The 26,483-nt window shown below is 58.6% G+C and overlaps 1 protein-coding gene across 8 annotated transcripts in view; it reads right to left on the reverse strand.

The window, feature by feature from the left end:
- Window positions 1–743: 743 nt before the first annotated feature.
- RGS3 (regulator of G protein signaling 3) overlaps window positions 744–26,483 on the reverse strand; it is a 111,581-nt gene continuing 85,841 nt past the window's right edge. For 7 of the 8 annotated variants that reach the window (XM_071574380.1, XM_071574382.1, XM_071574381.1 and 4 more), the window contains 6 exons: window positions 14,060–14,704; window positions 9,343–9,416; window positions 4,589–4,690; window positions 2,836–2,897; window positions 2,064–2,230; window positions 744–1,974 (listed from right to left, as the gene is read on the reverse strand). In XM_071574380.1, the coding sequence (XP_071430481.1) occupies window positions 1,789–1,974; window positions 2,064–2,230; window positions 2,836–2,897; window positions 4,589–4,690; window positions 9,343–9,416; window positions 14,060–14,704 (1,236 nt within the window). In that variant the 3' untranslated portion in view covers window positions 744–1,788. Of the gene's footprint in view, window positions 1,975–2,063; window positions 2,231–2,835; window positions 2,898–4,588; window positions 4,691–4,800; window positions 5,719–9,342; window positions 9,417–14,059; window positions 14,705–26,483 lie in introns of those variants that run through there. The other variant, XM_071574387.1, reaches the window with a different exon arrangement.

Raw genomic sequence — 26,483 nt, forward strand, 5'->3', positions numbered from 1 at the left:
TCCCTGGGCATCTCCAGCACCACCTCTGTGCCAGCCACACCACTTCCATCCCTGGGCATCTCCAGCACCACCTCTGTGCCAGCCACACCACTTCCATCCCTGGGCATCTCCAGCACCACCTCTGTGCCAGCCACACCACTTCCATCCCTGGGCATCTCCAGCACCACCTCTGGGCAGCCACACCACAACCCAACAGAGTCTTGTGGCACCACGAGCACATCCCTGGCCATCCAGGGCTGACCACAAGTGAGTGGTCCAGAATATTTCAAGTACCAAACACACCATGAATAACCTTTAAAAAATATTTGCATCCTACACCAGAGCTGCCAAAGGGCTGCCCTTGCTGGGGAGGAACAGCCCAGCTGAGCCATGCACAGACCTGGAACTGCACTGCTGGGCTTTCTGTTGCTGCTTTTGGTGTGTCCCCAGAGGGACCCAGAGCTACAGGAGGTCACTTGTGTGCCTGGGCATTTCCATGGTCAGAGGTTCCTGCCCTGCCTTGTTTAAACAGCAACCACTGTCCTTGGGAACAGTCTCATTTTGGGCAGAACTGTGTTGCTACACCCAGGCCTGGCCTCAGGAGCATCTGGCAGCTGCTCCATCATAAAAAAACAGCTCAGAAATCCATGGAACCAGATTTTCCCTTCTTTAGCCATGCCCTAATAGGATTTCAGGCTTCTCAGTGAAGCGAGGGCCGCTCGGCTCCACCAGTGCCAACAAACATGCCACAAAGAAAAGGCAGCTACAAGAAATTATATTCTCCTTTTATTTACCTATGACCATGACAATGTATTTTTTTTTCTAGCTGCAGAGATGCTTTGCACTGTAAACTGGGAGGCAGGCAGTCCACCCTGCTGTGCCAGGGCCAGCCACAACCCCTGCCTTCCAAAACACAGTATTGTTATCCAGAGTCAGGAGAGCATCCGCTTCCCAGAGCTGCTTTCCTCCATCACCAAACCCTCCTTCGTCAGGGCACGATATATACACCAGGCTCCCCCAGCTAACCTGCTGCCAGGGAATGGCTCTGTCACACAAAACCTGCCAACTTACAAAAGGGACACACTCGGAAAAAAAAAAAAGGCATCCACTCCGCCGGAGAACTCGGCTGCGCCACACACCGATATTGCACTTGTCATTTGGGGTTGGGAAAGGACACGGGGGGGTTCCTATTACACAGTCATGTCCAGCTAGAGGAGGTCAATAAATAAACCAGGGATGGGGTGGGAGGGGGTGGCTTGCACACCTCCAGCGCAGGGAAGGGCCCGGCTCTGGCTGCTCCACGGGCAGAGGGAGCGCCAGGCTCCGGCAACAGCTGCCTCGGGGGAGCCAGGAGGCACCACGGCAGGGGAAGCACAGCAGCATCCTGGGGGTGGGCCAGGGCACAGGGCTTTGATCCGGGATGGTGTTCATGGCGGTGCTGTGGTGCCCTCGCTGGAGCCCTGCACAAAACTCCTCCTGGCCCAGCTGGCATCGCTCGCCATCTTCCAGCCACGCTCCCAGCCAGGGCACATGTTCACAGTAGCCTTGTGGGTGCTTCTCTCCTGGCTAAAATCCACGCCGGAGTCACCCCGCGGGCGTCGTACCAGCCATGCAGCAGTACCAGACCGCTTGGCGTGGCGGTGCCCCCGGCCCCACGCTCGGTGCCTTCAGCTGCCCCTGTCCGTCCGCTGCAGGAATATGGCTTGGGGGCACGAAGAAAACACACCCCCACCGGCTCCCAGGAGGCCTCCACTGCCCCATTCCATGTAAACACACAGCTCCCAGCCTGCCCCGAGACAGTCCTTGGGTCTACAGTGGGGAGCTGCCTTTCTTCTGGTTGATTATGTCCAAGTAGAGGTCGGAGCGGAGGAAGCGAGGGTACGAGTCCTTCTCCATGAGCCCATAAATCCTCTTCTGCGCGAGGTCGAAGCAGCTGCGGGTGATGTTCTGCAGGTTCTCCTTGGTGTGCTCCCGTGTGTAGGAGTCCAGGTTGACCTGTGGGCAGAGAGACCAGGGCTGGTGAGCAGCTCCCCAGGCAGCCCCACGCCGGGGAGCCACACAGCAGTGCAGGAGCCAACCCTCACCTCCTTGCAGGACTGGATGGCAATGTACTCAGCAAAGATCTTCTTGGCCTTGGAGACCATCTTGGACTGGGATTTGATCTTCTTGAACTCCTCACAGGCCAGCCAGAACTCCAGGTTCTCCTCGCTGAACTCGGTGCGCAGGAAGGCTCTGAAGGCAGCGAGCCCGTCTGTGGGGACAGGGACACGTCTCTATTCCCAGCTCAGGCAGGGAATGGCCCCACGAGACCCCCACCCAGTAACCCTGCAAAGCTGCACCTAAAAACCCCTTGTGCAAACGGGCAGTGATGGCAGTGCCAGGCCAGCATGGCAACACAACCCACCCATGTGCTGAATCCACACCTTCAGCACGCACAGAGAGCCAAGAGGGAGGCTGGGCCAGAGTGGGGACAGCAAAGGGGGCAGGACACCCTGGCTGGGTGTATGACATGACCATGATTTGGGGTGCCCCAGCTGGGACACGTGAGAAGGGGCTGCCTAAAGCAGCTCCAGCTCCACAGTTCCACTGCACAGCTCTGAACTGGGCACAGACACAGATCACTGGCTCTCCCCTCCCCAACTTGGGGGGCTGCAGCCCTGATCTGCAGCTCCCCCTGGCCCCTGTCACCAAGTACCCCCCTGGGCCAGGCAGGAAGAGAAGGGGTGCAGGCAAGGGACAGCCCAATTTCTCTTTGTCTCTCCCCAAACACCAGAAGGGATCAGCAGAGGAAATCCCAGCTTCATCCATGCACGTGTCTGGATGGAACACAAGTGGAAAGGATGGACATACACTTACATTTGTGAAGCAGCAGCTTCTCCAGGGAGTCTCCCCACTTGAGTGCTTCCTCGGGAGTGGGCCTGTGGGAGAAGGATGGCACATTGGCAAAGCAGAGCAGCAAAAGTCATGTTCTCTGCCTACTAAACCTTTCTAGTGGCTAAAGCCAGGCTGTGTGCCCAGCAGGGCTGGTTCTGGCTCCCAAACTGGCCTCCTGCTAGACATTTCCAGTGGATAAAGTCATGCTGTGTGCCCCAGTGGGGCTGGCCCCAGCTCCTGGCACTGCCACAGCTGCAGGCAGAGCCAGGCTGTGCACCAGGCAGCAGCACCACAGCAGCTCTGCCGGAAGGAAACCTCTGCCTTTGGACTGGCAGGAAGAAAATCCAACACAAGGAGGTCTATGCAGGCAGCTGTGCCACTTGGGGTATCTGAACAAGAACTGGAAAAGCTCCAGGTGATGCCCAGGAGCTGCAGGAAAGTGGGATTTCGACCTCCTCGTTCAAGCAGCCAGATAAGCTGCCAGGAGCAAGAGTAGAGAGGACTCGGCTCCAGCTGCTGGAGCATCTCCAGAGCAAAGTGGTTTTTCAAACATCCTCCAGCCAGTTAAAGTTTGTGTACAGGCACTGGAAAAATGCTGCCATCAGGTACATTTCCAGGACAAGCTGCCACTGTGCCGCTGCCTGGGCAGGATCTCCCACCCACAGGGGGGGCATTTTCAGCCAAAAAATATTTTTAATGCTCCTCCAGATACAAAAAGTGTTTGTCTAGAGCTTCCCCCAGTGCAGTGAGCCCAGCCTCCCTGGAGACAAGGAGCTCCTGGCTGCAGCTTGGCACCAAGTCCCCATTGCCCCATTGCCCATAATCTCTGATCCCCATAGCCCCTGAACCCCATGGCCTCTGAACTCCAATCCCTATAACCTTGATGCCCAAGATCCCTGATCCCCACGGTCCCTGATCCCCGATCCTGATGGTCTCCAATCCCCACAACTCCCAATCTCCACAGCTCCTGATCCCCAATCCTGATGGTCTCCAATCCCCACAGCTCCTGATCCCCAGTCTCAATGGTCTCCAATCCCCACAGCTCCTGATCACCGATCTCAGTGGTCTCCAATCCCCACAGCTCCTGATCTCCACAGCTCCTAATCCCCGATCTCAGTGGTCTCCAATCCTCACAGCTCCTGAGCTCCACAGCCCTTGATCCCCATGGCCCCGAACTCTGATCCTGATGGTCTCCAATCCCCACAGCTCCCAATCTCCAAAGCTCCTGATCCCTGATTCCCAGTGGTCTGCAATCCCCATGGCCCCCAATCCCCACAGCTCCTGATCCCCAATCTCAGTGGTCTCCAATTCCCACAGCCCCCAGTCCATACAGCCCCTGATCCCCAATCTCAGTGGTCTCCAATCCCCATAGTTCCTGACCCCCATGGCCCCCGATCCCCACGGCCCCGATCTCAGTGGTCTCCAATCCCCACAGCGCCCGATCCCCACGGCCCCCGATCCCCACAGCCCCCAATGCCCACGCTCCCTGATCTCAGTGGTCTCCAATCCCCATAGTTCCTGACCCCCACGGCCCCTGATCCCCACGGCCCCTGATCCCCACGGCCCCCGATTCCCACAGCCCCCGATTCCCATGCTCCCTGATCTCAGTGGTCTCCGATCCCCACGGCCCCCGATCCCCATGGCCCCGATCTCAGTGGTCTCCAATCCCCACAGCCCCCGATCCCCACAGCCCCCGATCCCCACGGCCCCCGATCCCCACGCTCGCAGCACCTACTTGAGGGATTTGAGCACTTTGTCCAGCTTGCCGGAGGGGTTGGCCCCGGGGGACTCGTTCCTCCGCCGAAAAATGCCCAGCCGGTTCTTCATGTCCTTGGCTCTAGAGAGAAGAGCAAGCCTTAGCAGGGGCCGAGGGGCCGGGGGCACACCCAGCACACCCGGCACACCCGGGGGACCCTCGGGCAGCCTCGCCCGGTGCCCACCACCTACTCCTTCATGGTGTGCCGGCGCTGCAGGCTGCCCGTGTGTGGCCTCTGCACGGCCAGCAGCATCTCCGCGTGGAACTCCAACGGCTGCGGCTTGGAGAGGTCTCGGAAGAAGGGCATGTTTGCGGGCACAGCTCTGAGGCCGGCTCGGAGCCGCGATCGCCAGCGCGGAGCTGGCACGGGGCGGCCCCGGGGGCTGTGCCCGCGGGCACGGACGGTGGGGCAGCCCCGCCGCTGCTCCCTTCGCACGGCCCCGCCGTTGCTGGGGAAACTCGGGGAAATGTGGAAAAAAATCGGCGCCGAGGGCGGAGAGTGGGGCCTTTCGAGAGGCGGCGGGGAAAAATAATCACGGCGAGGATTTACGAGGGCTATTTATAGAGCGCAGGAATCCCGGGAAGGCAGCGGGGCCGGCGATGGGGCGGAGCGGCACGAGGAGCGGAGCGGGCACAGCAGCGCTGCCCCGTGTCCCTCCTGAGTGGGCAGGGCTGGGCACCCACACATGACCCCCGGCTGGTCACACGTCTCTGGTGCCAGCCCGGCACGGGCATGGCCGTGGGGACATTTCCATGAGAGGGTAGTCGGCACTGGCAGCGCGTGGCACCGAGGGGCGCTGAGGCAAAGAGACCCCACACTGCCACCCTGCGCAGGTCCCCACTCTGCTGTCCCTGACACTGTCACCCTGCGCAGGTCCCCACTCTGCTGTCCCTGGCGCTGTCACCCTGCGCAGGTCCCCGCTCTGCTGTCCCTGACACCCTACGCAGGTCCCCTCTCTGCTATCCCTGACACTGTCACCCTACGCAGGTCCCCACTCTGCTATCCCTGGCACTGTCACCCTGCACAGGTCCCCGCTCTGCTGTCCCTGGCACTGTCACCCTGCACAGGTCCCCGCTCTGCTGTCCCTGGCGCTGTCACCCTGCGCAGGTCCCCGCTCTGCTGTCCCTGGCGCTGTCACCCTACGCAAGTCCCCTCTCTGCTGTCCCTGGCGCTGTCACCCTGCGCAGGTCCCCGCTCTGCTGTCCCTGGCGCTGTCACCCTGCGCAGGTCCCCGCTCTGCTATCCCTGGCACTGTCACCCTGCGCAAGTCCCCGCTCTGCTATCCCTGGCACTGTCACCCTACGCAGGTCCCCGCTCTGCTGTCCCTGGCGCTGTCACCCTACGCAGGTCCCCGCTCTGCTGTCCCTGGCGCTGTCACCCTGCGCAGGTCCCCTCTCTGCTGTCCCTGGCGCTGTCACCCTACGCAGGTCCCCGCTCTGCTGTCCCTGGCGCTGTCACCCTGCGCAGGTCCTCACTCTGCTATCCCTGGCGCTGTCACCCTGCGCAGGTCCCCGCTCTGCTGTCCCTGGCGCTGTCACCCTGCGCAAGTCCCCGCTCTGCTGTCCCTGGCGCTGTCACCCTGCGCAAGTCCCCGCTCTGCTGTCCCTGGCGCTGTCACCCTGCGCAAGTCCCCGCTCTGCTGTCCCTGACGCTGTCACCCTGCGCAAGTCCCCGCTCTGCTGTCCCCAGACGGACAGACTGATGTACAGCCGGGCACAGAGCTCACGGTTCCCCCGGGAAACGGGCGCCAGCACAAACCAGGACAGATTTTTGGCAACTGCCATAAGAAAATGAGACCCCACAGCCCAGCCCAGCCCTAGCTCGGCCTTCCGAGGGATGTCCAGGCCCGAGGCAGGGGACACAAGGTGCAGGAGGTGACAGGGAGACGCGCGGACGGTGCTGTCCCCTCGTGGCACAGCTCCTGCATGACACCACGGCACAGGCGCAGGGACACCCAGGGTGGCCTGGGATGCTCATCCTGCACCACCAGGGCCACCGGGGTGGATGGGGCCGCAGGGTGGCATGGCCAGATCCCCCCCGCCACATCCCATGGGTTGCAGAGCAGTGGGTCTATGCAAGGATGCTCAGAGGAGCCACCTCTGCCTGGCCAAGTCTGGTGAGGGACGAGAGGCACAGGAGGAATTCAATACAAGGGTGCACCCCATCCCTTAAGTGATGCTTTCTAGACCCACAGCTCTCTCCAGTCTTGGGAGGATAAAATACAGCAAACCACAGGAAAAAACAAAAAGGAGCTACAGCAACTGAGGCTGAGGGAGCTGGAGGTGTTCAGCCTGGAGAAGAGGAGGCTCAGAGGTGACCTCAGCACTGTCTGGAACTGCCTGAAGGGAAGTTCTGGCCAGCTGGGGGTTGGTCTCTTCTCCCAGGCACTCAGCAATAGGACAAGGGGGCATGATGGGCTCAAGTTCTGCCAGGGGAAATTGAAGTTGGAGATCAGAAAAAATATCTTTACAGAGAGAGTGCTCAGGGATTGGAATGGGCTGCCCAGAGAGGGGGTGGATTCACCATCCCTGGAGGTTTTTAAACGCAGCTTGGCCGTGGCACTGAGTGCCATGATCTGGTAAAGGGACTGGAGTTGGCCCAAGGGTTGGACCTGATGATCTCGGAGGTCTTTTCCAACCCAATCGATTCTATGATTCTATGATTCTAACTACAGAGACCAACCCCACAAGGTGCTGAGCACCCTGAGCCATGCAAGGATTGTAGAGGGCAATAACACACCCCCCCCTAGTCCCCAGTGCCATCTATGCCCTTGTGAGGGACATGGACAGTTTTGCTGCCTTCACATCACCTGGGCTGTGGTTCCAGCAGGACATGCACCCCGCTGTTGCAGCTGCCAGGCACCAGCTGAGCACTAACATGGGAAAAGCAGATCCAAACACAGAGCCTGACACTCCAAACACCATCTGCCTCCCTTTACCGCGCTGCCAGCGACACTGCCAGCCAGGGAGCAGCCACCACACGGGACGAGCCATCCCACACAGCCTCGAGCAACAATTTCAGCAGTGTTCCCAGTTTAGCAGGACACCCAGCAGGGCTGTCAGAGCACTGAAAAGCCCTTGTGTGCGTGCAGCACACGTGGGTCACCTTTGCCCACAGAGCCCTGGGCACAGTGCCAGCTGGCCACACTCTGGCTCTGGGGCTCGCAGGTGACTGTGGCTCGTGGGTGGATTTTCCAGGTGCAACACACCAGCAAGCCCCTCCTGAGGAAGTTCCCCCACTTACACGTGCTGCTCCTCTTGCACACAGAGAGCAAGTGGCACCAACCCAGGCTGCAACAGCCATGGGCATGCACAGCCCCCAGCTGTCTGCCAGGCTGCAGAATAAATGCCCCAGCAGAAATAATTCCAAAAAAATTTGCTGGTTTCACTCTGGACTTGCCTCTCTAAAGTGACCTTGCCCCTTTACCCAAACAGGACCATCACCCCGCGCTGCTTCAAACCCTGCACAGCACATCCCCCTTCCTCGCAGGACGCTGCAGTCCTACCTTTCCAGGTATTTCTCGGAAAAGTCCACCATCGCGTGGCACATCGGGGCGGGCAGCGCCCGCCGCTGCCGGGAGAGGAGGCGAGTGCCGAGTCTCGGCCACTTGCACCATAAATATCCCCGCAGGCGGCTGGCGACCGCGCTGAGCAGCCAATAGCCGGCCGTGCCATGGCGAGGGGCTCCCCAGAGCATCCTCCGCGGCTCAAGGTGAGGAGAGAACCCTGCGCAACCAACCGCCCCTACCCCGCAGCGCCGCGGGCTGAGCCTCCCCCCGCCCGCCCGAGTCCCCCGGCTCTGCGGGCACACGCGGACGGGGGGACGGCCCCGCTGCGGGGGATTCAATTTAATTTCCAGCGCTGGGGGGAAATAATAAAAAGGGCTAAAAATAGGCGGCCTCGGCGAGGGACGCGCGGGACAACAGTGCCGCTCGCTGGCAGGAGGCGCAGCCGGCGGGGGCATCGAGCTGCGTGTGCGGCCCCTGCGCTCGGGTCCCTCACACCCCCTGAGCCACTCACGGCACGTGCAGCTCCTCCACCTGTCCCCAGACACGTGTCCCGGGGCACGGGAGGCAGACACGGGCACCCCCGCGGCCGTGACACCCGGATCGGAACCAGGGGCAGCTTGTTCCCAAACACCCCCCTCGGCTGCGGCTGTGCTCATGGCAGGCAAAGGCCACGGCTGCCTCGTCCTTGCTCAGTGGTGCTTTGTGGCAGCCCAAAGCCTTACCAGGAGAGGCAGAGGGGCTGGCAGAGTCCCTCGGTGGTCCCCGTGCCCACTGCTCCCACCACGCTGCCCGCACACTGTGATGTGCACCAAGGTTTGGAGCCCGGTGGGAAAGCCCCATTCCACCTCCCCATTCCTCATCCCAGCATGGGGCCAGCGGGAAAGAGGCCCCCAGCTCAGATTTCACCCTGGCATGTCCTCTCCCTGAACCCAGGGAAGATGTTTTCCCTCAGGCCACCAACAAGAGCTGGTGTCTTCCCCCTGCCACAGCACAGTGAACTGGGGTGCTCCCAACTGGGCTGTACAATGTCCCCAGGAGCTGCCACCATCCTCCCTGGAAACGGCTCCTTGCCTGAGGTGAGCCCTTTTCTCTCTGGATAAGTTTGGGGGAAGCAGACAGGGGGACCCTAAAAACTGCCTAAAGGGACCAGCAGGGCTTGGGTGAGGTGTCTGACCTCACAAACAGCCCTGGTACACCCTGATGCCAGCCCAGTGTGACACTTACAGGCTCCTGCTCCGTTTCTTGCGGGAGGTCTCGTCCCCTTCGTCACAGCTGCACTCGGGGTCGGCTCCGCTCATCTGAGGGGAACAGAGAAACAGTGTCTGTATAATCACCCAGCACGTGGCCACAGTGTCACACTGTCACCAACCAGCAGGGCCAGCGTCCCCCGTGGTCCCTGCACCCACACAGCCCAGACCCATGGCATCCACAGGGCTCCTTCCCCACAGCCACACCTGGCTGCAGCAGTGCAGTAGGACAAGCTCCTGGCATGGGAACCTGCTTCCCTCCACTCATCCTGTGCCACCCTCAGTCCACGCTGTTCCTGGAGCATCCAAGGAGACACCACAGCTGGTGGCCCACGGACCCTCCAGGTTCAAGGTACCGACAGGGTACCTCCTGTGGGGAATCAAATCCTCATTCCTGATGCTCCTATTCCTGCCATCTTGAGTGGGCACAGGAACTTCTCCCCAGCCCACAGAGCCCCCCAGAACCAGACTGGGCAACCAAAATCAATCAGGACGCCCCCAGCAGTCCCCAGGCGGGAGAAATCAAAGCAGTTCAGCCAGAACTGAATCATATCATTGCTGTTTTCAAGGTCGAGGAGCACCAAAAGGGCTCCACTTCCCAACCACTGCTCCAGGGCGACCTGGGCAAACCATGGGATGTGCCAAGAACTCAGGGCTGCACCAGTGCAGCTTCTGAGCCCCAAAGCCGGCGGCCAGGCAGGGAGCCTGAGATCCCCATAGCTCATAGGCTTCAGCAGTGCTTCCCTTACTGAATGAGACTGGCAGATGCCCAGAGGCAGCGCTGCATCCCCCCGCCCGCACAGCAGGCTCATCCCCGCGCTCCCGGGGGCTGCCGGGCGCTTTCCAGGAGCATCTCCCGGCGGGGGCCGTGGGAACGCGCTGCACAGCCCCGAGGCCCCGGGCTCGGGGCTCTGACACTTCCTTCCATTCTGCGCCCGGCTTTCCGGAGTTTATCGGCCCCGAACAATGCCGCCCTCGCCGAGCACCTTCCCCGGCCACATCGGCCGGGGCCGCTCGCAGCCGGGGCCGCTTCCTGCCATTGTCCACACGGGCTCGGGGACAAAAGGGAGCAGTGCAGCTCGCCCGAGGAGTCCCAGCGCTCCCGGCCACAATGCCTTCCCAAAACAACCCCCTTCCAGCGGGAAACAGGGCAGAGGGAGGCACAGCGGGCAACGCGTTCTTAGAAGGGGCAAGAAATGAGCCCCTCTGGAAAACAACCCAAGAGCCCTGATAGATGTGGTGGCCCTGCCACAAAGGTGTGGGGAATTGTACATCAGTGTCCTGCTCCAAAAACTTTGGAGGTTTCATCGAGCTGTTCAAAGGCACAGCTCAGCAAAAGTCCTTCAAAGTGTAGGCAGGGAGTGGCAGTAGCCAAAAATCCCATGCATGTGACGGCCCAGGACTATGCCCAGCTGCCCTGACCACTGTGGACTCTCTGCAAGCAGCCAGAGAGGCAGGACACTGGAAGCAGGAGAATGGGAGCAGGACAGTGAGAGCAGGACAGTGGGAGCAGGGCAGTGGGAGCAGGGCAGTGAGAGCAGGGCAGTGGGAGCAGGCAGTGGGAACAGGGCAGTGGGAGCAGGCAGTGGGAACAGGGCAGTGGGAACAGGCAGTGGGAGCAGGACAGTGGGAGCAGGCAGTGAGAGCAGTACAGTGGGAGCAGGACAGTGGGAGCAGGTAGTGGGATCAGGCAGTGGGAACAGGGCAGTGGGAACAGGCAGTGGGAGCAGGACAGTGGGAGCAGGACAGTGGGAGCAGGGCAGTGGGAGCAGGACAGTGGGAGCAGGCAGTGAGAGCAGTACAGTGGGAGCAGGCAGTGGGATCAGGGCAGTGGGAGCAGGACAGTGGGAGCAGGGCAGTGGGAGCAGGCAGTGGGAGCAGGGCAGAGGGGAGCAGGCAGTGGGAGCAGGACAGTGGAAGCAGGCAGTGGGAGCAGGACAGTGGGATCAGGACAGTGGGATCAGTCAGTGGGATCAGGACAGTGGGATCAGGAAGGGGTGTCCCAGGAGGGCTTATGGGCAGGGGATTATATTAAGGCTCCAGGCAGCCAGAGCTGCTGAAGGGCTGGAAACAGGAGGTGCAGCCACCACACTGCCCTCACCACCACCATGGGCTCCCTCCTCCAAAATCCCATCTCATCTGCACCAGAGGAGTCCGGTCCTAAAGCAACTCCATTTATCCACCCAGATCAGCCCAGGAAGCACAGCTGGGCCCCCCAGAGCAGGGAATGGGGCACATTTCCCTTGTCCCCAGCAGCAGCACCAGCCCAGCTGCCCCTGGAGCGCTGGAGCAGCCGCAGAGCTGCAGGCTCAGGGCTGCACACACAGCGGCACTGTGAGCCCTCCTTCCAGGGCTGTCACAGCAGCACTAAGGGACTCTGACACTGTCACCACCTCCCTCTGCCTCTGCGACAGGCAGTGAGGGTGGCCCTGACACAAAGGTGGCCTTTCTTGACTGGTGGGGAGAAGGGAGTGGGTTTGAACCCTCCAGCCACAATTGTTGACATCGGCTTCCAACAGGGTTTGGGCTGCCTTTTGGCACAGCAGCACCACATGGCATGAGTGGCCTGTCAGCCTGGGAAGGGCTGTCACCAGCTGGAAGGGGACTCTGAGCCCAAAAAGTGCTCCAGGAAACAGCATCAGAGGTGGCTTTTCAAGCAGCAGGATCCTGGCAGGAAGAGGGGTAACCCCACAATGGGCTTAACCCCATTATCGGTTTAAACCCAGAACAGGTTTAACCCCAAGACTCCGTGCCAGCCTCCATGGAGCAGAATGTAACCCTGCACTCTGCAAGGTGCTCCTGGATAGTCCTGAACCATGCAATGAGGTCCTGAGCTGGGCACTGGAGCCCTGGTCAGCACCCACAGCCGTGGCAGGGATGGAGCTGGCATGGGCTCGGTGGGGCAGAGCAGGGCATGAGGCTGGTGCCATGGGAAGGCCACTCTCAGGGTTACCAGAGGAGAATGAACAGCAGTACTTCCCATGCTGGATCTCTGCAATGGCACATTATTTCCTGCAATAGCACAGCCAAGGCCAGCTCTGCTCTGGTGGGCACAGGGAGTGCTCCAGACCACTGGGATTGCCCAGGCCAGCTCCCTTGGCACGGCATCTGCTGCCCCTCCTGCATGGCAGGTCAGACATCACTGCTGAGCACAACTGTTTGCTGAGATGGGCCCCCCAAAGTGCTGCAAGAGGCTGGTGGAAGCAGAGGGCCACAATGCCCCTGGCATCCATCACACACTGGGTGTGGGGTGATGAGCTGGTAAGGCCTGATGGGTTGAGGGAGATGCCTCAGCCCCCCCTGGAGAGATGCTCCAAGTAGAGGAGAAAGGGCTTTCAAACTGATAAGATTAACAAAAGATGGAGTGTTAGACATAGCACAGCCTTCTTTTGCAATATCTTCAAGGGGCCACCTCACCTCAGGGATCTGCATCACCCCCCCCAACACATTGACTACTGGTCACACACAAACCTGGAGAAGAAAAAAATATAAAAGCAGTGCAGTTTAACTGCAGTTTGGGGAGAAAACTTTCCAGCTCTGGAAGGGCAACCTGAGAGCTGCCCTGTCTCCCCCATTCCATCAACATTGCAGGGGTAAGCCATGGAATTCTTACTTTATTTTTCTTTTATCTTATTAGTTGTAATTTGCTGTAGCTCACTGGGTGTATGGGTGTTAGTGGGAAGTGGCTCTATTTTTCCTGTTGCTTTTTCTTTTGGGTTATTGAGTGTGTTTACTGGTGGTGTTGAACTGTTGTGTTTCTGTTTAGTAATCCTCTGTTAGTTAAGTTTGCTTTGGGAGTGATTTACTGCTGGGGGTCCTTGAAATGTGTGTGGTGCCGATGTCTTTGGGGGGGTATTTTGTACAATCCTGCAGCTCAATGTTATCACCCACTGAGTAACCCATATTAGTTATTGTCATGTATTTGTATTAATAGATGTTATTTCGGAGCTGTTGTGAGAAAGGTTCTTTCTCTTGTTGCTCTTCAGTGTGGTTCTCATAGGGGAGTCAGAAATCTTTCCAGCCTGTGTTCTGTCCAGGGTTCAGTGGGCACTGCTGGGTTTATAAAGTTTTGATTACTCCAAGGACACTTATAGCTCTTTCTCCCTGGCTGAAGTGTGGCTTCATGTCAGAAATCAGAACCCTCCAACCTGTGGGCTGTCTGGTAGTTGGCAGACAGTGATGGGGTACATAAGGATCTGACTGTCTGGGAGCACTTACAGCTAATAACTTTTAATTAATACAGTTAAGACTAGAAATCTTTGTATTTCTGTCTCCCTCCTCCCTTTCACGTGACACTGGGTAACAGTCTGTCAGCACAGACTCTCTGGAGCACAGCTCTTCCCTGTCCTCACTGCTGCTGTGGGCAGCTCTTTGCCAGCACAGACACCTAAATGCACCTCTGCCTCCACCAGTGTCAGTGGAAGTGGCTTCCCAGGACATTGGACCCTGTAGGAAGTGGACACGCTGGTGGGAGGTGCCCAGCCATGGCACCAGCACGCTGGCTCTGGTGACATCCCCCAGGTGCTAAACACCTCCCAGAGCTGGCTGGGCCCTTCCTGACCCCTCAGATGGCAGTTTTGCCATGGCCATGGAGAGATGGGCCACATGCCAGGACACCTCCCCGCCAGGAGCTCCCCCACCACTGCAGCCGAGCTGGAGCTGGATGCCAGGTGGAGCCAGCCCCCATCACGTACCTTCCTGTGGCCCGAGAACAGCAGCGTGAGCTGGTGGATGGAGCCACCATTCCGGACCAGCTCTTTCTTGAGGGTCCTGGGGGAGGGCAGTGCCCAGCGGGCCGTGGTGCCCTGGCTGTCGGAGCAGTTGAGGGTGGTGTCGGAGGTGAAGCAGTGCCCCTTGGCCTCCTGCAGGAGGCTGCCCTCGCTGTGGGTGCGGCGCCGCAGGGAGCCCTGCACGCTCAGCGTGTACCCGGCCTGGCAGCCCGACGTCTCGATCATGCTGCTGCGCTTCAGCTCGTTCCTCTCCAGGTACTGCTCGTCACTGTCCCCCTCCTCCTCCTCCTCCTCCTCATCATCATCCTCCTCCTCGTCCTCGTCCTCACCGTCCGTGGTGCTGCCAGCCATGCCAGCCACGCTCTGGCTGAAGGTGCTGTCGAGCCGCAGCTCGGGGATGACAAAGGCTGGCAGAGAGCTGGGCTGCTCCTCTCCCTTTGCAGTGGCCACTGGCTGCTTTTCCTCCAGGAGAGGGCCCTGGGTGGCCCTCAGAGCATGCCAGGGCTCGGCTGGAGTGGGTGCCTTGGTGGCTGGAGGGGCATCACCCACTGCTGCCTTCCCATCCTCCGAGTGCATCTGCCCCGCCTGCTCCGTGTCTGTCTCCAGCATCTGTCACAGAAGAAGACAGAAAAGGATGAAGGCACAAGCAACCCAAATCTTTCTGGCCATCTTCCTGGGCAGCCTTTCTGCTCCTCAGATCCCAGCTACAAGGCTGGCACCAATTTGTACAACCCTAAGAGTGTTCAGGGGGGGTTGAATGGCATCATCCCCCCAGTTTGTACAACCCTAATGATGCTCCAGGAGGGTTGGATGGCATCATCCCCCAGTTTGTAGAACCCTAATGATGCTCCAGGAGGGTTGGATGGCATCATCCCCCAGTTTCTAGAACCCTAATGATGCTCCAGGAGGGTTGGATGGAATCATCCCCCCAGTTTGTAGAACCCTAATGATGCTCCAGGAGGGTTGGATGGCATCATCACCCCAGTTTGTAGAACCCTAATGATGCTCCAAGAGGGTTGGATGGCATCATTCCCATGTCCCCAGGTGGTGGCAAGTCACCCATTGCTCCCTCAGCACCCACTGCTCCTCCTGATCCCTGGAGCAGCAGGTTCCCCCATCTGGCAGGATGGGGATGGGGCCACCCAGCTCCCCCTCCAGCACCCAGGAGCACCACTGGGTTTTGAGGGGGTGGGTGGCTCAGCCCAACAGTGCAGCCAAGCTCAGCTCCAGCCACACAGCCAGCAGCATCATCCTCACCCTGATGGCTCCTCATCCCCTGGGAGCTGCAGGGATCTTCCCCAAGGGCAGCAGAGACAGCCAGCAGCTCTGTCCAGCAGCTCTGGCCCCTCCTGCTCCACATTATTAAACGCTGAAGGGAAGGGCTGGGCTCTGCCCATCTGTGGGATGCCCAAGCTCAGCCCAGCCACGGCCACAAGTGGCTCAGCCCATGGCTTTGGGGCTCCCCTACAAACCACAGCTTCAAAACCTTCAGGGTGGTTTTTCCAGCTTTCCTCTGCAACTGGGTGAGGCCCAAGCAAGCTCTGCCCTTTCAAAGGGGAAAACCAGGAGTAGCTGAAGGGAAAAAACCTCCAAGGTTTCTTTTGTGAGCAGGGGGAGCCTGAGATGAGCCCTCCCCTGCCAGAGCAAGGTCCTGTGGGATCTTTCCATCTCAGGCAAAGGGGCAGAAACAGCTCAGTGAGGAAAAAAACATCAAAGAAGAGAAAAATCTTCCCTTTGGGGAGCAATTCTCACCCACACAGACCCTGTAGGGCTGGGGCAGGGGCTGTTCCACAGGATCAGCCCCAGGTAATGAGTCACACAGAAAAGAAGTCACTGTATCCCCAGCTGAGATCCAACCCTTTCCACGAGCCTGATGGCAAACAGAAAGCTGGACTTAAAATAGCCACCCCTCTGTATAAATTAAGTTGACTTCAGCTTCAAAAAGAGCAGCAGCCCTGGGAATCCACCCATCCAGCCCCTCATCCCTTTGGGAAGAGGCACCCACGGAGCAGACACAGGTTGTATCTCCACTGGTGGTCCCAGCTCATGACAGCAGAGCCCTGAGCCACCCCCTGGGACAGACCTGGGGCAGAGCTGGGATGTGGGGGTGATAATCCACCTCTGGCTATCCCCAGGCAGCTGTGTGCAGATGTTGGGCTGTTGTTGGGCTGTGGCACCCCCAGGAAACAACAGGAGGTGTGTAAGCCCCAATCTGCAGAGAGGGGACAGTGCAGAGACCACGTGGCACCCAGCAGCACCCACAGGCACCTGCCCAAGCTCAGGGGTCAAAGAGCCAGCCAGGTCTCAGCAAGATGCTGCAGGTCAGTGCCACAGCCAGTGGGCAGCACACAGAGGGGCTCACACATGTCCAAACTGCCTTGTCCCTTTTTATCACACCCAAAGGATCCCTGGGACACCTGTAGCACTGACAGCACCCACTGTGCCCCCTCCAGCCTGACTCACCCAGGGCAGAGATTCAGCACCACCTGAACTGCCCCAGTCAGGCTGAAGACTAAAACTGAGAGACCATCATGTCCTTGGCCCCACCTGTGACATCCAGGAACCACCAGATTCAGTGGAAGGCACAAAGCAGATTCTGCATTTGCCCCACCCTTGGGGTTGTTTCACTGCCCCCACAGTAACTCCTTGTGAAAAGGGAATGTTTCCAGACTTGCCAGGCAAGGCTGTTTGCACCAGCATGAGCTTTAATGATGCTGTTTGTGTTTTACTTGTCTTGCAATCACTGTCATCATTATTTCATGAAATGATTAGAGGAAAAACCCATGCAGGCCTCGAGTCCCTCCCCCCAAACCCTCCCCATCCAACAACTGCCTATCTGTGCAGTCCTGCTGCCTCATATTGCTGGTGCCCACATCAGATAAGGGCCTAGAAGGAAATGAACAGGCTTCCTTAAAATGAGAGACATTTGGGGATTAAATTAAATCCCTGCACTAATTCAATCAGAGCCTCTGCTGCTCTTCTCTGGCATGGAGGGTTGGAGCAGGAGCCTCACCCTGAGAAAGGGTTGGTTCCATCTCGGGGTGAAAGCACCACCAGGGTTGTGAAATCCTGTCTGCACAGGCAGGGCCATGGCTGAGCTCTGCTCAACATCACCTGATGGAGAGAGGCAGTGAAGGAAGGAGCTGTAATGCCCTCCCAGCCAGACAACCAGCCTGGTCCTGGCAGGAGGCACCAAGGGCTTCAGGAAAAAGCCAAAGGCCACCTTGCTGCACAAAGCTGATTTGGGACATCAAGCACAGGGCTCTGACCAGGTTTGACAGAATCACTGACTGCTTTGGGTTGGGAAAGACCTTAAAGTTCATCCCATCCCACCCCCTGTCATGGGCAGGGACACATCCCACCAGCTCAGGTTGCTCCAAGCCCTGTCCAACCTGGCCTTGGGCACTCCCAGGGATGGGGCAGCAACAGCTTCTCTGGGCACCCTGTGCCAGGGCCTGCCCACCCTCACAGGAAGGATTCCTTCCCAATATCCCATCCAACCCTGCCCTCTGGCAGTGGGAAGCCATTCCTCTTGTCCTGTCCCTCCAGACTCTTGTCCAAAGTCCTTCTCCAGCTCTTCTGGAGCCCCTTTAGGCTCTGGAAGGGGCCCTGAGGTCTCCCCAGGGACCGACACCTTCTCACCATCATCACAGCTGAGGGGCTGCTGGAGAAGGCAGCAAGAGGAGGCAGAGTTGGCCCTGTCTGAGCTGGGAGAGGTTTTTCTTCCACCTCACAGACTCACCCAAAACATCCCATGCTGTCCCTGCAGCAGCAGTAGCTCAGCAGCCAGCAGTCAACATCTGGATTTCTTCATTCCCAATGTCCTGGTCTCACTGCTCTCAACATCTGGGTGTCTCTGTCCTCAATATCCAAGTTTCCCTGCTAAAAGCATCTGCACCCTCCCCTCCTGCACCCAACATGTTGGTCTCCCCATTCCCACAGTCTGGGTTTCCCTGTCCAGAGCTGGGCAGGCTGAGGGGCTCCACATCCTCCCTGCAGGACCTCACACTTCACTCCTTCGGTTTCTAAGTGGCCAAGGCAGCGTGTCCCAGGAAGGGGAAGAGAAAGCAGAAGAAAGAGCTGCCTCCAAGCCCCAGGATGGCTCTCTGGGGTAATTTCAGGGAAGGAGGATGACAGGTCTGAGAGCAGAGCAACAGCAATAGAGTCCCTAATAAGGATCTTCTCACTGAACAAGCTTCAATCTACTACAAAAAAAGCCAACACTGCTCCAGCATCCTCAAATCCTGCACCTATAACCCACTTCCTGGGCTCCTTTTGCCTTCAAGGGTCACTCAATGACACAGAAATTTAAGTTTTCTTAAGTTTTTTTTCAAGTTTTCTTGAAATCAAGACGGGTGAGAGTCCTGCAAACCCTCAGCTCCTCGGTCTGTAATTCAAGCAGGTTCTCTTGAACTGCTGCTCACAACCAGGATGGTTCCAGTTCTCCAGTAGAGCAAATTTCAGCAACCAGATGTTGGTTTATCAGCACAGCTCAACTTCTCCAGCATTTCTAGAAAAAATGTGGCCTTTCTGGTGGTCCAGAGTCAGGACTTCCAGCTGGGCAAACACCAGCCATGGAGACAGCACAGATGAGAGCTGGAACCTGCCCTGCCCTTCCCCTGGTGCTGCCAGAAGTGCCATGACATGTGGCATTCCCTTAAACCCCCAGCTCAGGGAGGTCAGGGATGGGTGTTTTAGAGGGTCTCAGCTTCCTATTTCAAAGCCTCTGCTCCTCACAGTCCTGGAGCCCCAGTGACTCAAGTAATGCCTGGACACAGGGACCTTGAATTCAGCCTTTCCTGGCCCCTGATGGGAATGTTCAGATTTTCTGTTTCTTTTGTGGTAATGCTGAGGAAGAGGAGGCAAAACACACCTCAGAAAGCTGCTCTGCACGCAGGCACATCCTCAGCCCAGATCAGGGATTGGGCAAAGCAGGGTTGGTAAGCAGGTAATGGACTGTTGGACATCTATGTGAGCAGGAGAGCAAAGGACGTGGGGCTCCAACTGCACTCTCACTCTGGGAGAAGGAACCTCTCAAGATATTGTGAAAGAGCTGATCTCATGGGGTGTCCCCAGACCATGGCAGCCTCATCCTCTGTGTGTCCCATGGGAGAACCTCTCTGGCTCCTGCTGCCCTTCAGTCTACCTTTGCTCAAAGGTGCCTCACCTGCCCCCAAAAGCATTTAACTCCATGGGAATGAGACCAGCTCCCTCTCCAGGGATATTTTGGGAGAGATGCTTCTGGCAGTGTTCCCTGTGCTGCAGGTAATGTCCCTCCCTCCCCACAGCAGACAAATTGCAGGGAAACAGCACCCACATCACCCAGGGAAACATCAACCTTTCCAAGCAGGTTTTTCATAAAGCTGAAAGAAAATATTACAGTTCCGGGTCTCAGCATGGGACAAACTGTGCCCAGATCCACCAGATCAGAAACCTCTAACAGTGAAAGGCTCCCCAGCCACTGATGATGAGCACCTCGGGGTTTAAAAAGGGACCACTAGGAACCAAGGAAGCACAAGTCTACAGGGAACAGCCTCTAATCCACGGCACGGGGCTGAGGGGAAGAAAACAAAGCCAGAAATGCAAAGCAGAACTACCAAAACTTGAGAAAATCTTCATGGGAGTCATTTTGAAAGTGGTCACCAGGAGCATCCCCCGCTCCTCGCCCTCCTGAGCCCCGGTGGCTCCGTGGGGCTGGAGAGAGAGCAGGGCTCAGCCCCTGCTTCGTTACTGCAGCCATGAATAATTGATCCAGAGCAATTAGTGCAACAGCCAAAGCAGCGCGGGTGTGTAACCCAAACAGCAGCACCCAGCAGTGCCCGGGGCAGGGCGGCCAGGGTGTAGGGACGGCTTCGATGGGGGGAATGCAGATACCATCCTAAAACCCCTGGGCTTGAGCCACCTCAGAGCCCTGAAAGGAGAAGCCCTTCCCGAGGGAGGAAATGATCCCGTGCCAGCAGCCCGCACTAACCCCGTTCCCCCACCCTGCCATCCATCCCCGGCGGGTCGCTGTGCCCGGGGCTCTGCCCAGCCCCGACACCGCAGCGGCCGCGCTCAGAGCCCCTCCCGGAGCCGCTGCCCCCCTGAAACGCCGGGGCAGCGGAAGCAGAAGCCGAGGTTTAATCGAGGGCAGCAGCCTGGCCCGGAGCCGGGGGAGCGAGCCCCGTCTGCAGGCGTGGCTTACACCCCGCGTTTCGGTGTGAGCACCTGCGGAGGTGCCACCCAACACCCCTCCCCACACCTGCACAGCAGTCGGAGTTACCAAAGCCTTGGCACCAGCTCCGCCCCGGGCTGCGCGCCCCGACCCATAACTGCAAACCCCACCCCGTGGCCTGCCCGCTGCCCTCCATCCCCGCCGAGCCTGTGGGCATGCACATGGCTCCGATTTCAGGGGAAAGCGCTGAATTTGCTGGTTCGTCCCCAGTGCCAGTACACGGGGGACATCCAAAAGGCTGCAAAAGTCCTGGAGCAGAAAGCCCACACTGTCAGCACATCGCAATGCTGATCCCGCAGCAAGAGCGAGCCGATGCCAACGGCACAGCCCAGATTAGAAAGGGAATCTCAGAAAGTCCCCTTCTCTACGAAGGCACCTTCTGTCCCCCAGAGGCTCGTTACTCACCCTTCAAGCCCAGCCTGGCAGCAAATGAACCAGGCAGGAGCCACAGGTTCGCCAGGAGCGAGCAGAGCAGGGACCAGCCCAGCTCGGGGGGAACAGCGCAGGGAGCGGAGCAGATGCCTTGGATCTACGAGGAACATCAGCGCTTCCGACGGCGCTTCCTCCACCTGTGGCCAGGTCCTGCCCGGCGAAGGGTCCAGCCCTCGAGGCTGCAGCCTTGGAAAGCCAAACCTACCAAATGCAGGCTCTCAGGTGCATCCCAGCAGCGCGGGCCGAGCGAGCAGCATCCCCTCCGGCAGCGCCGGCTCGGCGGGGCTGGCGCAGCGCTTGGCTCTGCCCCCGCCGTTATTAATGGCCGTGTCAAGCAGCGGCTGAAGCCGCCCCAGCTTCTCCCAGACACGGCTCCCTCGTGCCCCTCTTGCTATTTACGGCTCTGCCAGCACTCCCTGGAGGTCACTATTACCTGCTGGTAACAGCGGACGGCCGCTGTGCCCCGGGGGAGAGCCATATATCACCCTGAGAGCCACCGCGTTCGCTCTCACAGCTCCCCTTCTGCTGCCCTGTGCCCCCGGGCGACACCGAGCGCAGCCCCATCCCGGGGCTTCCTGAGAAATGGAACTCTGCTGCAAGTTCCCTGTTGGGTTTTATTCCCTCACTGATTTCTGTGGCAAAGGGACAGCTGTGAAAGGAGAGACGCTCTGCAGTGGGACACTGCCCTCTGCATCACGACACTCTGCCCTCTGCACCACAACCCCTGTGAGGGGCTCGACCCTGCTGAGCAGGGCCAGGGAGGATAAACAGGCAGGATGGTGTATGGTCTCCATCCAGGGGACAGCCCACACATGATCATTTGCCCCTTCTCTTCTCCCACGAGGGCCAGTGCCCTCTCGTGACAGCCCTGCACACACCAGCCCGGGGACCCGACTGCCTTCCCTGGGCATGTCTCCTCCTGAGCTCACACTTTATTGACCAAGGCAGGCAAGTTGTCCTGCTGGCTGCAGGCAGAGAGCACAGTGAGGTGTGTGCACAGCTGATCTCACAGATGTGCTGGTGGTTTTCTCCACCACAGCCACCAATGGGTCCTCACTGTGAGGACATGTGCACAGCCCTCCTCCAACACAGACTTGGGGCACACACATATGGAATTGAATCATAGAATCAATGGGGTTGGAAAAGACCTCCGAGATAATCAAGTCCAACCCTTGGTACAGCTCCAGTCCCTTTACCAGATCATGGCACTCAGTGCCACGGCCAAGCTCAGCTGAAAAACCTCCAGGGATGGGGAATCCACCTCCTCTCTGGGCAGCCCATTCCAATGCCTGAGCACTCTCTCTGCAAAGAAGTTTTTCTGATCTCCAACTTCAATTTCCCCTGGCAGAGCTTGAGCCCATCGTGCCCCCTTGTCCTATTGCTGAGTGCCTGGGAGAAGAGACCAACCCCCACCTGGCCAGAACTTCCCTTCAGGCAGTTCCAGACAGTGCTGAGGTCACCTCTGAGCCTCCTCTTCTCCAGGCTGAGCACCCCCAGCTCCTTCAGCCTCTCCCCACAGCACTTGTGCTCCTGTCCCTTCTCCAGCCTCCTTGCTCTTCTCAGTTGGGTTGGAAGAGACCTCTGAGATCACCAAGTCCAACCCTTGATCCAACCCCACTGTGATCACAGTGAGGTTGGATCAAGACATGTTGGATTCTCTGTCCCTGGAGGTGTTTCAGAGGACACTCAGTGCCACATCCAGTCCCTTCTCCAGCCTCGTTGCTCTTCTCTGGCCCCACTCCAGCCCCTCAATCTCTTTCCTCAACTGAGGGGCCCAGAACTGAACACAACACTCAAGGTGTGGCCTCACCAACACAGAGCACAGGGGAAGGATCATATCCCCCTGCTTCCAGCCAGCTTGGCCTCGTGAATGCTCCTGGGGTGGAGCAGAGGAAATGTGTTGCCTCCTCTTCCTCGCAGGTAGCCACAGCTCCAGTGGCACAGGAGATGTAGAAGCTCCCTCAGCAGATCTCACTGGACAGGGAGCTGAGCTCAGCTACACGATGTCATCACAGACAGCAAAGACATGACATGGCCACCCCCACAGCTGTGCTCAGCACCCGTTCTGCCTGCACTGGGGAAGGGAGCTGGGTCTAGTGGGGTTTGGTTCCTGATCCCTCCCTGAGGCCACCTGGCTGGCTGCAGGTCTGTGGGACACGGGATGTCACCACACTGCGGGTGAGCTGTCCCTGAGAGCACCCCAGCCTTGGGGTCCTGGTCCCTCCCTGTCAGTCAGGAATGAAGCAGCCACCATCCAAACCTGCCCACACCCACCACACTGTGTCCATCATGCTGGTGATGCAGCTCCCAAGCTGGGCACCAGCTGCTGCCTGCAGCCTCATCGAGCCGGGCACCCAGCGCCACATGGTGGGACCCTGGGCTGGTGAGATGATGTCTGGGCCATAAATATCCCCAGCAGTTAAAAAGCAGAGGGGTGGGAAAGGGGGAGGAAGGAGCAGACCCTGTCACTGGTATTCAGCCCACAACCCTCAGCATCCTTTCCCTGCCGTGGTGACTCGGTGACGATCGCAGGGACAGAGCATTGTCCCCTGGGCAGGGCAAGGGAGGTGACAGCTGGAACATGAGATGATGGATTCACCCACTGCAGAGCCATTGGGAAGGATTCATCCCAACACCACTTACACAGGACCACGAGGCTGGTGCTGAAAGCTGTTCCTGCTGCCAGCAGAGATCACTGGAAGGAAACATCCACCGAGAGGAGGGGACCTGGCAGAGCAGCTCTGCTGCAACTGGCTCCAACAGGGCCATGGCCAGAGCCACACACAGGACAGAGGAATCCCAAATGGTACCAAAACCAACAGTGGTGGCTCCAAAGCCACACAGAGCCCTCCTGCAATGGTGCTGGGATGCCTTGCCCTGCTCATCCTCCAGGAAGGTTCTTGTTACAGGGCAGGACACCAAGGCTTGTGGAGGGCCAGGGGATGCCATGGGGGCAGGAGGAAGCTGTGCCTCCCAGTGCCACACCACTCTGGGCATCACCACCCAAAGCCACCCAGCTCTTTGCATAGATCCTTTGACTTTTCAAAGATATCAGGGTTTGAGTAACTTTTGCAAGGACTTACTTGCACTTTGCACCCCAGTCTGCCCAACCACTCACTCACAGTCCCCCACCACACTGGAAGGGAAGAGCAGGGGCAGCTCCCAGAAACAGGAGGTGCTGGGCACAGGAGAGGAGCACTCCAGCCAGCAGCACTGCGCCAGAGCACTTCCAGTACTTTCAATAAATCACAGCAGCGCTGGCTCAAACCACTTAGTCTGTGCCTTTGACCACCCCGTGCAAATGATCTCACCCCGCTCATCCCCCCCCGGGCTGCCGGCGCCGCTCCTGCCGGCACTCGCCTTCTCACCAGCCCTTCTGGGGATTCACCAGGGCAGACCTGCCAGCGTTTCAAAGTGCCTATGGCTGCGATGGAAGTGCTGTCGGCTGCTCGTGTCCCCGCTACACCCCCGAGTCAGTCCGGGCGGCTGCGGGATCGCTGGAGCCGCTGGATGCAGCTGGAAGAACATCTCCCGGAGAGACGGGAGCCGGTGTTTGCCGGAGGGGAGGGCTCTGCTCTCCTAATGGTTCGGGAGCCCAGCTCAGCAAACAGCTGAATTGGGAGCTGTGGCTGTCGGGTGCTCCCCGCCTCGTTCAGCCCCGGCACACACACGCTGTGCCTCGGGGACAAACAGGTGGCTCCCCTGGGCTGGGAGCCCCAGCACCTCCGGGCACCAGGGCCAGCACCCAGAGCCGGCAGGGCTGGCCATAAGGAACAATGGAGCCAGGGCTCGGTGATGGGGGACATGATAAACAGAGCTGGTCCAGAATCCCAGCCCAGCATCCCATCCTGCTCCACACAGGCACCCAGGCACATCCCAGCCACCGGGGGCCTGGGGCATGTCCTTGTGCTTAGGGCTGGAAGCTGAACTGATATGCAACCGATGTGCAGCTCTTCAGCCTGGAGAAGGGAAGGCTCCAGGGAGAACTTAGAGCCCCTTCCAGTGCCTAAAGGGGCTCCAGGAGAGCTGGAGAGGGACTTGGGACAAGGGCATGATGTGACAGGACAAGCGTGAATGGCCTTAAGCTGAAGGGCAACAGGTTTAGGTAAGATATTAGAAAGGAATTCTTCCCTGTGAGGGTGGGCAGGCCCTGGCACAGGTTGGGCAGAGAATCTGTGTCTGCCCCATCCCTGGAAGTGTCCAAGGCCAGGTTGGACAGGGCTTGAAGCAACCTGGGCTAGTGGAAGGTGTCCCTGCCCATGGTAGGGGGTGGAATAAGATGATCTTTAAAGTCCATTCTGACCCAAACCATTCCATGATTCTATTCAAGGAGAGAATGATGAGGTGGAAGATCAGACCCTGGAGCCCTCAGTACTCATCTGGGCTCACCTGCACTGAGGGGCATTAACAGGCTACTGCATAAGGAGGGTCTTTAAATTTATAAAGGGACATTTCAGCTGGGCTTTGAAGCCTCACAGGGAGCTGTAACACCACCACACCCCTCCCAGCCTTTCTTCCCCTGGTTGCACGTGGGGTGTGTTCCCATGAAAAAGAACTACAAATCCAGCAAGAATATGGTTCAGGGTGGATTCATCTGGGGTACCTCAAACTGCATCTACTTCTGTTATGTTTGCACGTCCTTAGAGCCATATTGTCCCTTCCTTGGCCTGCCAGGTGCTGAGGGTGAGATCCATGTGCCAAAGTGCCACCATGGATTGGAGGATTCGCTTTGTGTAGTGATCTCTGGCAGAGACAACTTCCTTCAGATATTTAAGTGGACAGAGCTGAGCCTGACTCACTGAGAAAGAACATCTCAGGTCCCACAGGTTCCTGAACTCATGGCATTACTGGAGCATCCTTTGGCTGGCCTCAGGACTGAGCTTTTCCAGCCCAGGGCAAGAGCCAGGTTGTGCTTTGCTTTATTTTTGTGACCTGGCTGTAAATTCTGCCAACTGATGCTTTAATTCTTAATGGGGTAGAATGAACCTCAAGTTTTTCTCCCCCATTTGAGCACCTTGAGAGCACAGACGAGGTGCTGGGACAGGACAGGGGTCTGGTTGGCCCTCCAGGTGCTGCTGTGACATGCCCAGGAGTGCCCAGCCTCTTGTGTTGGCATCGTGGAAGTAAAGTGGGCTCTGGTGAAGATCCAGGTTTCCTGCACCTTTGGCCATGTCCTGCCCCACAGCAGCAGGTGAACAAGACCCCTTGGAGCAGAGCTGGCACAAACAGGGCAGCAGCTTCTCAGCCCAAAACAGAAAGACTCTGGGCCCAAAATAAAATAAGAAGGTACAAAATCCCCTCCTCCTCCTCTGCCATCAAACAGCTGATCCCACCCTGACCAAGTGGCTGCTGAGTGGAGAGAGAGGCATTCACCCCAACCCTGTCACAAGCACCTCGTCCCCAAGGGCCTCTCACAGCCACCCCAGTGCCAGCACCCCCTGCTGTGCCAGCTCCAGTGTGTACAAGGCCACCATCCCAAGGAAGGTCTGGGAGATGCCCAGTGTAAGAAAACTGGGTGTTACTGAAGCAGGGAGGGGACAGGGGACAGGGACCGCAGAGGGACACGGGTGCCCAGCAGGATGGGGCACACTAGGGTGCTCAAGGCAAGGAAGAGGAGGCAGGGCATGGGAAAGGAGGGGGCAGTGCCCACGTGCAGTTGCCCGGGGGAGCACGGCCGCCCCTCCCGCCCCTCCGCGCCGGCGCTGCTTTCAATCATCCCTCGATCACACGCCGTTTGCTTTT

This window comes from Pithys albifrons, chromosome 20 (genome assembly GCF_047495875.1).
Source record: "Pithys albifrons albifrons isolate INPA30051 chromosome 20, PitAlb_v1, whole genome shotgun sequence".
In the NCBI taxonomy this organism is placed as follows: Eukaryota; Metazoa; Chordata; class Aves; order Passeriformes; family Thamnophilidae; genus Pithys; species Pithys albifrons.